The 15783-nt window shown below is 46.6% G+C and overlaps 1 protein-coding gene across 1 annotated transcript in view; it reads right to left on the bottom strand.

Annotated features, from left to right (window-relative positions):
* The window catches only part of SCCPDH (saccharopine dehydrogenase (putative)), a 53385-nt gene that overhangs the window by 17074 nt on the left and 20528 nt on the right, over nt 1–15783 (bottom strand). The window contains exons 4-6 of the mRNA XM_075339613.1: nt 8817–8946; nt 5079–5128; nt 2488–2618 (exon numbers count right to left, since the gene is read on the bottom strand). Of these exons, the coding sequence (XP_075195728.1) occupies nt 2488–2618; nt 5079–5128; nt 8817–8946 (311 nt within the window). The remainder of the gene's footprint in view (nt 1–2487; nt 2619–5078; nt 5129–8816; nt 8947–15783) is intronic.

Below are 15783 nucleotides of genomic sequence, written 5' to 3'. Positions count from 1 at the left end.
AACGTGCTCCATCCCCCATGCTGCGCACTCCCAAACGTGCTCCATCCGCCATGCTGCGCACTCCCCATCGTGCTCTATCCGCCATGCTGCACACTCCCAAAAGTGCTCCATCCGCCATGCTGCGCACTCCCAAACGTGGTCCATCCGCCATGCTGCGCACTCCCAAACGTGGTCCATCCGCCATGCTGCGCACTCCCAAACGTGGTCCATCCGCCATGCTGCGCACTCCCAAACGTGGTCCATCCGCCATGCTGCGCACTCCCAAACGTGCTCCATCCGCCATACTGCGCACTCCCAAACGTGCTCCATCCGCCATACTGCGCACTCCCAAACGTGCTCCATCCGCCATACTGCGCACTCCCCATCGTGCACCATCCGGCATGCTGCGCACTCCCAAGCGGATGGAGCATGATGGGGGGTGCGCAGCATGGCGGATGGAGCACGTTTGGGAGTGCGCAGCATGGCGGATGGAGCACGTTTGGGAGTGCGCAGCATGACGGATGGAGCACGTTTGGGAGTGCGCAGCATGACGGATGGAGCACGTTTGGGAGTGCGCAGCATGCCGGATGGTGCACGATGGGGAGTGCGCAGTATGGCGGATGGAGCACGTTTGGGAGTGCGCAGCATGGCGGATGGAGCACGTTTGGGAGTGCGCAGCATGGCGGATGGAGCACGTTTGGGAGTGCGCAGCATGGCGGATGGAGCACGTTTGGGAGTGCACAGCATGGCGGATGGAGCACGTTTGGGAGTGCACAGCATGGCGGATGGAGCACGTTTGGGAGTGCGCAGCATGGCGGATGGAGCACGTTTGGGAGTGCGCAGCATGCCGGATGGAGCACGTTTGGGAGTGCGCAGCATGGCGGATGGACCACGTTTGGGAGTGCGCAGCATGGCGGATGGAGCACGTTTGGGAGTGCGCAGCATGGGGGATGCAGCACGATGGGGGGTGCGCAGCATGGGGGATGGAGCACGATGGGAGGTGCACACCTCCCCCCAACACACACACACACGCGCACTGCACAACACACACACACTAGGAATCACAAACAACGCCCTACACAGACACCCACACACACAGACAACGCTGCACACACAAATATACGCACATGCTGCACAACACACACATTGCTCAAAACATACCTCCCCCCAAAACACACCACACACACACACAAACCGCACAACACACACACAACGCTACAGACACACAGCGCTCCACAAACAACGCAACACACGCAACACACATACAACACCGCTCTCACCCCCCGCGACACTCAGAACATGTACAGCGCCCTACACAAACACTTGGTAACTACACACAACAACATCTATATATATAATATATATATATATATATATAATATATATATAATATATATATATATATATATATATAATATATATATAATATATATATATATATATATATATATATATATATATATATATATATATATATATATATATATATATATATATATATATATATATATATATATAGATGTTGTTGTGTGTAGTTACCAAGTGTTTGTGTAGGGATTGGAGAATTAGGTAGCTGGGGACATAGGAGGCTAAATCCTATATAAAGTTAATGTAATTCATAAAGCCATACTGATCAAAGGGACACTAAGGGTTCACAGCATGGTGACCCTTAGGTAAGGCACAAAAGTACTCAAATGGGATGAGGAAAAGAAGGACATAAAAGTAATAGCACCAAAAATATGACAGATTAAGTATACATTTTTATTAAACAATTATTCATTTATAAAAAAGGACAATAGTACATGAATGAGGAAAGAAAAGAAATGTGGAGGCCAGCAAAAGAATAATACACAAGTGTCTGTCTGTATGGACAACATGCCCCTTAAGAAGTAGTGTCTGCGGTACAACGGCGGCAATAGGCTGTATACTAGATATATGAGCAGAGGAGAGGAGACACAGCTGAATGGTCAAATGTAAATATCCCAAAACTGGGGTTAAATAGACCACACATCTCCAAATCTTAGAAAAAGTATGCAGTCGGAGCAAATATAAATCACAGACACCCATTACATTAGATGGGAAGTAAACCAATAACTGATAAACAGATATATACCTGGATGTTGATGATCCCCTGTGAAAAAGCTGCTGTGTGCAGCGAAACATACGTTGAGGCGTCATCCCTCCCCCCCCGTCTTGTGGCCTGACACTTTCACCTAACAACCAGGTATATATATGTTGGGATTAGGTCTGTAGTTTGGTTATTGTGAGGGTTGAACCTCGCATTTGGATCCTTTATGTACATAGCTTTTGCCATTTTTGTGGCCATTTATAAAACCGAGAATTATATGGAATTATATGTAGGGGTTAGACCAAAAGAAAGTTTATAATTGATATATCATGTTTAAGACAGACGGGTCACAAGCGATGACAAGTTAAATTCAGTAAGAACACAGAAGGCTGTGCTGCACAAAAAGAAACAGAAGACAATTGGAGATACATGACTCTCACCTTCTTTTTAACTTTTTACCAGTAACTGGAAGTGGCTTGAGGGCCAATTTCTTTCTGAGATTCCTGAGATTTCCCTGATCTGTAACTCCATGAATAGCAGATTGCCAGGTCCCTTCATGAATACAAGTGCCCTATACAACAACATAAGTGTGGAGAGGTGAGTAATTCCCTATAGCTCTAGGAACAATGCTGGCTATGGCTCCACCGCAACAGGTGTCCAAAACAGTCCCGATTACTGCCCTCAATGCCTCCTGCGAAGGAGACCGTTGCACAATGACCATAACTCAGACATGAAGGAAACTTTGTAGTAAAATTACTGATGACTGTGTGGTCACAACCTAATCTATCATCTCTCCAATGATGAAACGTCCCTTCACAATATGTATTTATCTTTAGATGTGAATAAGCAAAAATCGACGACATGATAGGAAGCCATGTTTCAAATTCTGTAGGGTGCCATAAAAGCATCACAGAAAATTATATTTCGCTCATGTCCATATAATGTATGCTAAGAGTAAAGGGGGCTTTACATGCTAGCGATATCGGTACCGATATCGCTAGCGTGCGTACCCGCCCCCATCGTTTGTGCGACACGGGCATATCGCTGCCCGTCACGCACAAAATCGCGCTCCCCTGTCACACGGCTTACCTGCCCTGCGACGTCGCTCTGGCCGGCAATCCGCCTCCTAAGGGGGCTGGTCGTTCGGCGTCACAGCGACGTCACACGGCAGGCATCCAATAGAAGCGGAGGGGCGGAGATGAGCGGGACGAACATCCCGCCCACCTCCTTCCTTCCGCATTGCAAGTGGAGGCAGGTAAGGAGATGTTCGTCGCTCCTGCGGTGTCACACACAGCGATGTGTGGTGCCGCAGGAACGAGGAACAACATCGCTAATGAGAGGTAAACGATTTTTTGGTTTAGGACGACCTCTCCGCGGCAAACGATTTTGGCCGCTTTTGCGATCGTTTTAGGTCGCACATAAGTGTCACACGCTGCGATATCGTTAATGACGCCGGATGTGCATCACTAACGACATGACCCAGACGATAGAACATTAACGATATCATAGCGTGTAAAGCCCCCTTTACTCCAACGATGGGCACAATACTCTTGAAGAATAATCAAATAAGAACCAATTCTGGTTATTTTTTCTTCTGACATATTGCTTTTTTGGATAGTGGCACACATGTGCCTTTTTCCCCAAAGTGCCTGCATATTTGTCACATTTCCAAACTAGATCACATTGAAGCTATACAAATTCTGTTTGGGAAGTGGGGACCCAGATCATCTTTCTGACATGTGCTAGCTTTATCATTGCTGGGATCCAGATAGCAACCAAAACGTGCATAAGTAACCTCTGGAGCATACAGCCCCAGTGTCCACACATGGAGCCACTGTGGAGCACACGTGCTGCCGTTAGTCAGCCACAGTCTTTGGGCAGGTCCATCAAAGGAGTTTACTCCAGTAATCTGGTGCATCTTTAGACTTTGCAAGTAATATTGTGCAACTTGTAAGCCGCTCAAAAATTACAACCATTTTATGCCAATCTGGGCAAAGCATGGACGGCACGGTGTGCGACTAAGTACTCCTGTCAAATTCATCAACAGTTTAGCCACTTTGATGGTATACCTTACACCACACATGCACGCAAGTCTCTGTCTGGAGTGCATTTCCACCTGGCACCTAAAGATGGCGCCTAATTCATTAAATTACGTGCGTCTATTATTAGGAGCATCTTACTCCAGCGGCCCCGGGGTTCACCACTACTTTGCAAGTCCGTTTCATACTGTGCTATAGATAAGCATTTCACTACATACCTTGTACCCGGAGCTGCCCTTCAGGTCACGATTTCTGACTGAGAATCCGCTAACTTCCAATGATATCATGTCAGTTTCTCCAGACTTCCTAGCTCTGGAATCTGATGTGATATCACAGTCCGGCAATTTTTATACTGTGTGAATGGGGCTCTATTTAGCAGAGCTTGCTCATTGCTTCTGTACACATGGCTGCTGACAAAGCGCTCCCATTTCTCCCTCGAGGGTAGGGTGTATATACCCTGTGTAATTTATATACATCCTGCTATATTCCTTTTATAATATTACACATTCGTATCCCATTCAGCGCTGGTGTTCTGGTGCTTTGTGTGTAATGTACGGGAGATGGTGCTGGGCCTGTGTGTGATGCTGGGGAGGAGTGGGAGGGATGTGGGCGGAGTTACAGGTCTGTGCTCACTAATGACTTGCGCCCAGCACAAGGACTGATGGGAAATGTAATAAGAAGGGAGCAGAGGATTCTTAGGGGAAATAATCGTTCTGACAGCAGAGCTGGAGCCAGGGCACAGGAAGAAAAGCAGAAAAGTATAAAATACCCTGTGACCAGAAGAGACGCCCAGGTTATAGGAGGATTTGGGAAAAAAAAAAGTATTTAGTAGAATGATTACCAATGGCAGTTAGTTCACTTGGTAGGGACTTTAAGGCCTAAAGGCACTGTCTTTAGTTCTAAACTTTACACTACTGTAACAGTACACACCGGCCCACTAATACTAATATTCCTATGCTAATGATGTTTATTTTACTAAGAATTAAACCAACCTCTGGTCCAGACTTGAAAGACAAAAAACTTTCTACAGCTGTCAAGGTGCCTGAGAAGAAGAAAGAAAATAAATTAAAAAAAGCATTTTCCTTATATATCTTCTTATCCATGGAACAAGGAGAATAAACCATAAACTGCACGTGGCACTATTACTAGGAGAATTCTAAGGCTAGGCTCACATACAGATTTTATAGCTTTTTTAATGCAAAATAAAAGCTTCTTTTTACAATACCAGCAAAAGCTATCAGACATCAGAAACCTCATGGATGGTTTGGTTTTTTCCCCTCACTAATTGAGAACTACAGCGGGTTTTTTTTTTTTTGTTTTTTTTTTAATCTGCAGCAAATTTCAGCAATTTTGCTGAATAAAACTAAAATAACTAAACATGTAGGTAAAGTCCAAAACAGATTGCAGCACACATGTATTGCGGAAGCAGACAAAAATGTATTTACAGTGATCAACACAGACGTGGGAAAATGGGAAAACAGTGTGTGTGTGTGTGTGTGTGTGTGTGTGTGTGTGTGTGTGTGTGTGTGTGTGTGTCTCAAGGGCGACAACTTCTGACGTTACTCATATGGTCGCACCATAGGTAGACAATATGAAGTGAGCGTATCTAGATACAACCACTATGGAACAGAAATTCAAGGCCAAGGTTGAGGAAATTCACAAAATGGCAAGCTGTGTCTGATATAAGATGTGTACAAGGCAAGACGTGGCCATCCACGTAAGTAGCGTTGATCAAAAAGTATCATACAGCGCCTGTATATGGGGACACGCTGTGTGTCAAAGCCAGGGTTGATATGCAATATCCCTTTAAGAAAAAGCTTTTTTTTATGGAGTTGAAAGGGATTGTGGTATGCATAGTAATCCACTAAGGAGCAGCAGGGGATTGTAAGTTCCGGTGGGCTATAAGCATTCGGGTGGCTCTGTCTGGATACCTGGCTGGCTATGTATGTCACACATGTTCCCATCAGGCACCCGCAGCCACCTGAATGCTTATAGCCCACTGGGACTTACAATCCCCTGCTGCTTCTTAGTGGATTACTATGTCTTATATCAGACACAGCTTGCCATTTTGTGAATTTCCTCAACCTTGGCCTTGAATTTATTTTCATAGCGGTTGTATCTAGATACGCAAAGGGTCCCCTTACACGTAGCGACGTTTCAGTGATCGCGACAACAATATGACCTGAGCAGGATCGCTGGTACATCACTACATGGTCGCTAGTGAGCTGGCAAAAAGGCAGATCTAATTGGCGACGCAGCAATGATACAGTGATCTGTATAATGACCTCGGCGGTCGTTGGGACCCTGTCACACAGCAGCTATTCTGACGACTCAGACCTCAATAGAACGCTGAGTTCTAAGTCGCCAACGAGGTCGCTCGTCGTCGTTATGGCGTCAAACACAGCAATGCACGAACGATCAAAAAATGAACCAGGACGCTCAGGTACAATATGCGATATCACAGCGGGGGGCCGGTCGCTGCTATGTGTCACACGTAGCAAGATCGCTAGTAAGGTCGCTGTTGTGTCACAAAACCTGTGACATTTCAGCGATCTCACTAACAACATCGCTATGTGTGACGGGGCTTTACTTCATATTGTCTACCTATGGTGCGACCAGACGAGTAAGACCACCTAGGTCGAAACGTCAGAAGTTGTCGCCACACACACACACACACACACACACACACACACACACACACACACACACACAGTTTTCCCATGTCTGTGTTGATCAATCAGTCTAAATAATTTGTTTGTCTGCATCCACAATACAAGTGTGCTGCAATCTTTTTTGGACTTTAGTATTATAAAGGCCTAAGAACCCTCTTTGCTAGCAGCTTATTCTTCTAATTTCCGTATGCTCACTATCTTTTTTACTTAAACATGTAGATAGACAAAGCACAGATTAAATTCGCAGCTAAAAAACGTGTTTACACATACCAAGTTTTTTTTACTGCAAAGAGAGCAGGTTTTGGCTGCAGAAAAACCGGTGCATGTGAACATAGCCTTATCGTCTCTGCTGCACGGCTCTGTCACTAACTCAAGTTTCCACGCATCTTCATTTCAATTACATTTAAAATACCTCTCCTGTGCTTTGTTTTTATTAAGCATTGCATTGGTGCTTTAAATGTAAGGGGCACTTTGCACACTACGACATCACAAGCCGATGCTGCGATGCCGAGCGCGATAGTCCCCGCCCCCGTCGCAGCTGCAATATCATGGTGATAGTTGGCGTAGCGAACTTTATCGCTACGGCAGCTTCACATGCACTCACCCGCCCTCCGACGTCGCTCTGGCCGGCGACCCACCTCCTTATTAAGGGGGCGGGTCGTGCGGCGTCATAGCAACGTCACACGGCAGGCGGCCAATAGAAGCGGAGGGGCGGAGATGAGCGGGACGTAAACATCCCGCCCACCTCCTTCCTTCCGCATAGCCGGCGTGAGCCGCAGGACGCAGGTAGGAGATGTTCCTCGCTCCTGCAGCTTCATATACAGTGATGTGTGCTGCCGCAGGAACAACATCGTAACATCGGTCTTTCCCAAATCATGGAAATGACCGACGCTACACCAATAAGATTATGATGATTTTGCGCTCGTTAATCGTATCAAAAAGGCTTTACACACTACGATATCGCCTGCGACGCCGGATGTGCGTAACTTTCAATTTGACCCCACCGACATCGCACCTGCAATGTCGTTTTGTGCAAAGTGCCCCCAAGACCCCTGTCTGATACTCACATGCTGAAGTCTTCATCTGTTTCCAGTCGGTCTCGGTGATTTGTGACCTGCTGGCAGCTGTAGTGTTTAATAAAGCACACCGGAGGTCAAAATTCAAAACAAGTCTGCAAGAGCCTCGTTCTGGCTCTCATAGAGTTGCATTGAGAGATTGTGACATGACTTCTGACCAGTCAGAAGTTACGGGCACAAGATGGTGCCATTGAAAAAAGGTGAAAATGTCAGAGGATAAGTATAATACAGGGGTCTAGGGACTAAAGGGTGCTTTACACGCTGCGACATCGCTAGCGATGTCGAGCGCGATAGCACCCGCCCCAGTCGTTCGTGCGACATTTGGTGCTCGCTGCCGTAGCGAACATTATTGCTACGGCAGCATCACATGCACATACCTTGTCAGCGACGTCACTGTGACCGCCGAACAATCCCTCCCTCAAGGGGGGAGGTGCATTTGGCGTCACCGCGACGTCACTAAGCGGCCGGCCAATAGAAGCGGAGTGGCGGAGATAAGCGGGACGTAACATCCCACCCACCTTCTTCCTTCCGCATTGCCGGTGGACGCAGGTAAGGAGATGTTCGTCGTTCCTGCGGTGTCACACACAGCGATGTGTGATACCGCAGGAACGACGAACATCATACATGTGGCAGCAGCAATATAAAGGAAAGGCGCGACGTGTCAACGATCACCGTTTTTGAACGATTTTGCGATCGTTGATCGTCGCTCCTTGGTGTCACACGCTGTGATGTCGCTACCGGCGCTGGATGTGTGTCACTAACGACGTGACCCCGACGATATATTGGTAGCGATGTCGCAGCGTGTAAAACACCCTTAAGACATCTTAGAGCACCACTCCAGCGCTAGGAAAAAAAACAAAAAATGTTGGAGTAGTGCTTTCATATGTTAGAAATGAGACTTTTATTACAAATAATTAATTACCTTAATGCAAACAATATTTATAGTCCGTAAAACGTTACTTAAAAGCAAAACGACACTTACCTTGTATGCTGTTCCTGGTAAACAGAACCCCTAGATCAGCAGGAATGGAGTCGAAGCCAGTGCTGCCCACAATGTATACCCCGCTGTCTGCAGCCTGACTGTTATACTTCATTTGCATTGATTCAAGGAACTGATGAGAAAACCGTACAGTGTAATTATTAATGAGGAATATCACAATAGGACCAAAGGCCACAAGAACATGGACAAATGTCAAGACAATATGGCCGCATGGATACAATGACAAACATTATGTGATTTATATACACATGCACTGCAGATCTGGTTTTGAGTCATACCCGTATCTTTTTACCATTACATAATTTAAAAGTTTGCTCTGTATGCTGATAGGTTCCCCATAAGTAGTACCAACTGTCTCTCAATTCAGGCAGGCCAAACTGCTGGTTGCAAGAATCACAGCCTTGAATTCGGGTATGTTTTATTCTAAAACACTTTGGCGTTTCAAAGAAAACAGTGAAGATCTGACCCAAGCAAAAGGAAGAGACAAGGTAAGTGGCTGTGGTCATCAGACAGTATCCCCCAACCACGCTTTATGGGATTGACAGGTCTCTCCCACATCTGCATGAGAGCTGTCAGTCACCTGGAGCAGGGGGTGGGGAGAGTCTGCCCACAGGACCACAGCGGACTCATCTGGTCACTTCTTGTGGCCTCCAGTCGGCTCCTCAACTAGATTTTCTCTGAACACTGAGCACGTCAGAGTGAAAAACACCCAGCTGTAAGCGTGCACCCAGGCTCCGATTCATGCTGCCCGCAGTTTCAGTGCCATGAATTCATTCACTGGTTCCCTTGGAGACTCAATTAGATAAATCTATAATTGTGAAAAAGCAATTATTAACCTAGTGTAAGCATGCCAGTAATCCCCTAATGAAGGAGCAAAACATTAAAATCATCATTATGGGCAGCACATTCTCCAGTGATAAGTGATGTACGGCTGATAATGATATTAATGATCAGTCTGTATGCTAAGAACACAGGTCGGACTCCCGAAACTTAATAGAAGGTCAGGCTAAAATACAATTTCCCAGCTGGATGCAGACAGATCACACTGCTATGAAAGGGAGGTTGTAAAATACTGATTTACATCCAATCACACACCTACTATTCGTAGATGGGATAGATGCTTAGTAATCTATGTGCACACAGATAAGGCTGGGCCTCACGGTCATTAATGCAAGTCAATCGCATGACACTCGGCTCCCGCTCTGATGGAGTGTAAGCTGAGCGTCATGCATCTGTCATGCCACTGGGATGCGATCATGTGATCGCAGCACAGTCGCGGAGGAGGACAGGCGCTGCGGAAGAGAGGGAGGGAGTAATCTCCCTAACTCCTCCATTATCAGCTGATGAGCATATCGCACTGCGAAGTGAGTGCAATGCGATGTTTCTATCACACCCATAGACTTGTATGAGGGAGAGTGAAAACAAATCTGATTCCACCCGCAGCATGCTGCAATTGTTTTCTCGGTCTGATTAGGGCGGAGGAAGAAAAAAAAAAAAATTTGCTCATGGGACCCCATAGAGTAACATGGGTCCGGGTGGAATGCAAAAGATTTTTTTTTACTTGCTTCAATTTAGTCGCCGTTTGTCCTTAGCCTTAGGTTTTGTGTGTGCTGAGCACCATGCTGGCTTACAGACCATTAATAGCACCCATACTTTCAGATAGGCTGGCCAGCACCTTACAAGTGTGCCATACAAATGACTACACTCCCTGACAGAAGTTCTGTCACTTATCCATGTTATGTAAATAAAAGCTTATAACCTGACTTTAAATTCATCCATTGGTTTTATAAATTACTCTTTTGAAAGCTGAAACCCTCCCAAATTTGGTTTAGGTTATGACAAAGTTGCTGCAAAGCTGAAATATTGATTATTTAATGAACACAGAAAGGTCAGATCTTGGCAAGACAAAAGTTTTGTCGCCCTGTCATGTAATGCACCTAATCCTAGTTTACATCCTCACCTGTGCTCACTAAATGATCGGTTAATTAGTGGGCGTGTATAAAAAAGAAACCCAGCACCCAAGACCTTCACTTGAACTGCAACTTAACCTCTGACAACATGCCAAAAATCCACCCTGTGATCAAAGCCTTGATTATCAAGAGGCTGAAGACCAGATCCACTTCAAAAGGTGGCTGGCACCTTTAAGGTGTCTCAGCGTCAAGTACAAAGAATTAAAAAAAAGATTTGAAGAGACTGGAGATGTTTTTGACAAGCCCAGGTCCGGCAGACCCCGCAAGACAACTGCTCAGGAGGAACGTTTGTTGGTTAGAAAATCCAAAGCCAGCCCTTCTTCCACTGCAGCAGAGCTCCAGCAGGCCTGGTAACCTCAAGTCCCTGTGTCAACTAGAACAGTTTGTAGGATTCTATCTTGAAATGGCCTCCATGGTCGAATCAGTGCCCAAAAGCCAGCACTAAACAAAAGGCAATTAAAAGTCCCATAGCCTGCTAAAAAGATGGACGCTGGAAAAGTGGCAGAAGGTGTATTTCTCTGATGAATCTGCAGTTGAATTACACCACAGCCACCGCAAATACTGCAGGAGACCTACTGGAGTCCATACGGATCCAAAATACACCCAAAAAAACAGTTAAGTTTGGTGGTGGAAAGATCATGGTCTGGGGTCACATTCAGTATGGGGTGTGTAAAACATTTGCAAGGTGGAAGGCAATATCAATAGCCTAAAATATCAAGAAGCTACTTCTTACATTCCTAATCCTAAAAGGGGTCAAATTCTGCAGCAGAATTGTGCTCCATCTCATACATCCATCTCTACAACAAAGTTCCTCCTGGCAAAGAAGATCAAGGTGCTCAAGGACTGGCCAGCCCAGTCACCAGACATGAACATCATTCAGCATGTTTGGGGTAGGATGAAAGAGGAAGCTTGGAAGACAAAACCAAATAATCTAGATGAACTCTGGGTGGCATGTAAAGGCCCAGTCACACTAAACAACTTACCAGTGATCCCAACAACGATACAACCTGATAGGGATCGCTGGTAAGTTGCTAGGAGGTCGCTGGTGAGATGTCACACTAAGCGACGCTCCAGCGATCCCACCAGCAACCTGACCTGGCAGGGATCGCTGGAGCGTCGCTACACGTGGAAGCATGCTGCGCTTGGTAACTAAGGTAAATATCCGGTAACCAGATATTTACCTTGGTTACCAGCGCACACCGCTTAGCGCTGGATCCCTGTACACGTAGCCACAGTACACATCAGGTTAATTACCCGATGTGTACTCTGCTACGTGTGCAGGCAGCAGGGAGCCAGCTTCTGCGGACGCTGGTAACCACGGTAAACATTGGGTAACCAAGAAGCCCTTCCCTTGGTTACCCGATATTTACCTTCGTTACCAGCGTCCGCCGCTCTCACACTGCCAGTGCCGGCTCCCTGTTCCCTGCACTCCTAACCACAGTACACATCGAGTTAATTACCCGATGTGTACTCCAGCTACGTGTGCAGGGAGCTGGCACTAACAGCTGGGAGCGGCAGACGCTGGTAACGAAGGTAAATATCGGGTAACCAAGCTAAGGGCTTCTTGGTTACCCGATATTTACATTGGTTACCAGCGTCCGCAGAAGCCGGCTCCCTGCTCACTGCACATTTAGTTGTTGCTCTGTCGCTGTCACACACAGGGATGTGTTCATTAAAGGGAACCTGTCAGCAGAAATTTCGCCCAAAACCTAAAAAAGATTCCCCCTCTGCAGCTCCTGGGCTGCATTCTAGAAAGGTCTCTGTTATTATTGTGCCCCATGTGAGACAAAAATAAAGAGTTTATAAAGTGGTACCTTTTTGTATTCAGATACTGTAAATGTGACACGGGGGCGGGCTCTCTAGCGTCCGTTATTCTGCCTCCTGGTCCTGTATGCCGCCCCCATCGCTCCTTTCCATAGCTGATGCACCGCCCACTGCTCCAGCCATCTCCGCGCATGCCCAGTGCCAGTCTCACGGGACTGAGCAGTGTGACCGCTGGTGATGTGTGTGCGCAGGCAAGTGATTATAGGCGGGGCTGTGATTATCAGCAAGTACCCGCCCATAATCTCGTGAGCGCGCAAACCTCACCAGCGGTCACACTGTGCTCAGTGTAGTGCTAGACTGTATGGGCTGTTTCCAGGGATGACATCCCTTTTGTCACGTGATAGGGGCTGTGTTCAAAATACTATCACGTGACAAAAGGGACGTCATCCCTGGAAGCAGCCCATACAGTCTAGCACTACCCTGAGCACAGTGAGATTATGGGCGGGTACTTGCTGATAATCACAGCCCCGCCCATAATCACTTGCCTGCGCACACGTCACCAGCGGTCACACTGCTCAGTCCCGTGAGACTGGCACTGGGCATGCGCGGAGATGGCTGGAGCAGTGGGCGGTGCATCAGCTATGGAAAGGAGCGATGGGGGCGGCATACCAGGAGGCAGAATAACGGACGCTAGAGAGCCCGCCCCCGTGTCACATTTACAGTATCTGAATACAAAAAGGTACCACTTTATAAACTCTTTATTTTTGTCTCACATGGGGCACAATAATAACAGAGACCTTTCTAGAATGCAGCCCAGGAGCTGCAGAGGGGGAATCTTTTTTAGGTTTTGGGCGAAATTTCTGCTGACAGGTTCCCTTTAAATGATCAATATTTCAGCTTTGCAGCAACTTTATTTTCATAACCTAAACCAAATTTGGGAGGGTTTCAGCTTTCAAAAGAGTAATTTATAAAACCAATGGATGAATTTAAAGTCAGGTTATAAGCTTTTATTTACATAACATGAATAAGTGACAGAACTCCTGTCAGGGACTGTATTGCCTCATTCTCCTCCAGCTGCACAAGAACAGACATGTGTAGTAAGCCTGATCTACTAGTATGGTTGTGATCAGCAGGCTGCTCGCCAGCATAGTGCACAACAGGCAACCGTGTGAGAACTTGTCCTTAGGACTTCCTATAATCCATGTGTGGCTCCCTTTTAATTTAAAGTGTTTCTCCTTTTCTAGAAAAGTGGACCCCCAAACACTTTCAGTAACGTAAATCACAGACAGATCGTGTATTCACCCTTCCCTGTTCCAGCGCCGACCTCCTGCCATTGCTTTGGTCCCTGTCTTTTGGCTGCAGCGTTGACAGATCGCATCCTCGATGCAGCCAAACAATAAGCTCAGTGGCTCTACCGATGCCGAAAGCACAAGCTTCTGAAATAATTAAGGGAAATTTACATGTGCAGCCACCAGAGCTGCCACTCTGCTGGACGGAGAAACCTCAAAGACTGAATCACGCGGGGGGTGGTGGGGGGGGCATTCCAGAAATTTATTTTGAAAAGAGCATAATTTTCAATAGCTGTAAACCACAAAAATATTTATCTACACATTTTCTGCTCCCTTCCACCCCCTCCCCCTTACCAGTGTTCCTAAAGCCACAACTTAATCTTTTTTGTCAGCCTAGCCATATTTTTCACAGAACCAGTTGGCTTGTTTGAATGAGAACTGATTCACAGCAGCAGTACCAAGATGACAACCATGGGGGCATTCAACAGGCCCCCGACTGCCATGGTAAGCCATTGATTCCCCTCACTTCATTTACATGCTGCTTCCAGAGATTGACAGTGTAATCTGCATAGCTAAAAGGCAGTGATCAGAGCAAGCTCAGGTCACTGCTGTTGAAAAAAAATGCTAGCTGTGTAGCAGAGCCAGCAACTCCTGCGTTTAGAGCGAGTTCAGCTTCTTAGCTCCACTCACACTTGCGGACCCCAGCGTTGATGTACAAATACAATCACTTGCGATAAAGTGTTAAAATGAATTGTCACCCTTGTGAGCTTTTTGAGTTAGTAATATGGGAATACAGATAGAATACAGCTTCTATCTTCCAGGCTTAGGCGTTCGGTACCCAGAAGATAATCCTGCCTCCGGTCTTCATTATACAAGATTCCTCCCTCCCGTCTCCTCAGTGTCCCTTTGACACCAGGAATGGAGGCCACAAATCCTGTGCCTGCAAATTCTGCCTGCCTCCTCTCCCCTGCACTATTTTGCCCTTTTGTGGCACTGTCTTCAATTTTGATGTGCACAGGCACTGGAGAGTAGAGATGAGCGAACCAGTCGCGATTCGGCTCGAGTTCGGTTCGCCGAACGGGCGTCTCGTTAGAGTTCGGTGAACGTTCGACGAACCGAACTCAAACCGCATAGGAAATAATGGCAGGCAAATCACAAACACATAAAAACACCTAGAAAACACCCTCAAAAAGGTGTCAAAAGGTGACAAACAACTCACAACACAACACAAACACAAACACATGGGAAAGTGACAAGGACATATATTCATGCGAAAACAAAAGAGCTGGACAAGGAAAAAGGAGGAGGAGACACAGATATATGAGTATATGCAAGGAAACATCGATGCCATTACTGTGCAACTTGAGCCCTGCTCATTTTAGGCTTCCAATCTGGATAAATTGCATGAGCTCAACATGTACGCCTTGGGGATCTTGTCGTGTCCTGCAGCCAGTGTTCTCTCTGAACCTGTCTTCAGTGCTGCTGGGGGGTCTGCTGGCAGATAAGCACACGTGTCTGTCCACTGACAATGTGGACATGGCTCTCAGAGGACTTTTCTTCCCCTGGGTCAGCCAGGGGAGGCGAAAGGCACACGTATTTTTGAGTGCTTCATGCAAAGCATCTGTTTCATTTTGAAAAGGGGGGTCAACTGATGCCAGTCAAGTGGGGTGTGTGTGGCCCAATTAGTGGAAACGAGGGAGACTGTGGTTGGAGTCCCCTCGCTGTTTTTTACATGATTTTCGAAGTGCATGACGTGCCTAAGAGGTTTAGTTTCGGCATCTCAAACTTGTTAGCTACAGAAAGGCTGCCTTTACACCCTTTTGTTACCGAGGATTTTCGAGACCTTAAGCCCATTGCAATGCCCCAAGAGCCGATGGCCATTTGCCACTCCTTCTCCAAGAAAGTGGTGCCCGCGCTAACACAGCA

The sequence above is a fragment of the Anomaloglossus baeobatrachus genome, chromosome 3, assembly GCF_048569485.1.
Source record: "Anomaloglossus baeobatrachus isolate aAnoBae1 chromosome 3, aAnoBae1.hap1, whole genome shotgun sequence".
Classification (NCBI taxonomy): Eukaryota; Metazoa; Chordata; class Amphibia; order Anura; family Aromobatidae; genus Anomaloglossus; species Anomaloglossus baeobatrachus.
This window is presented reverse-complemented; position numbering and strand designations above follow the sequence as displayed.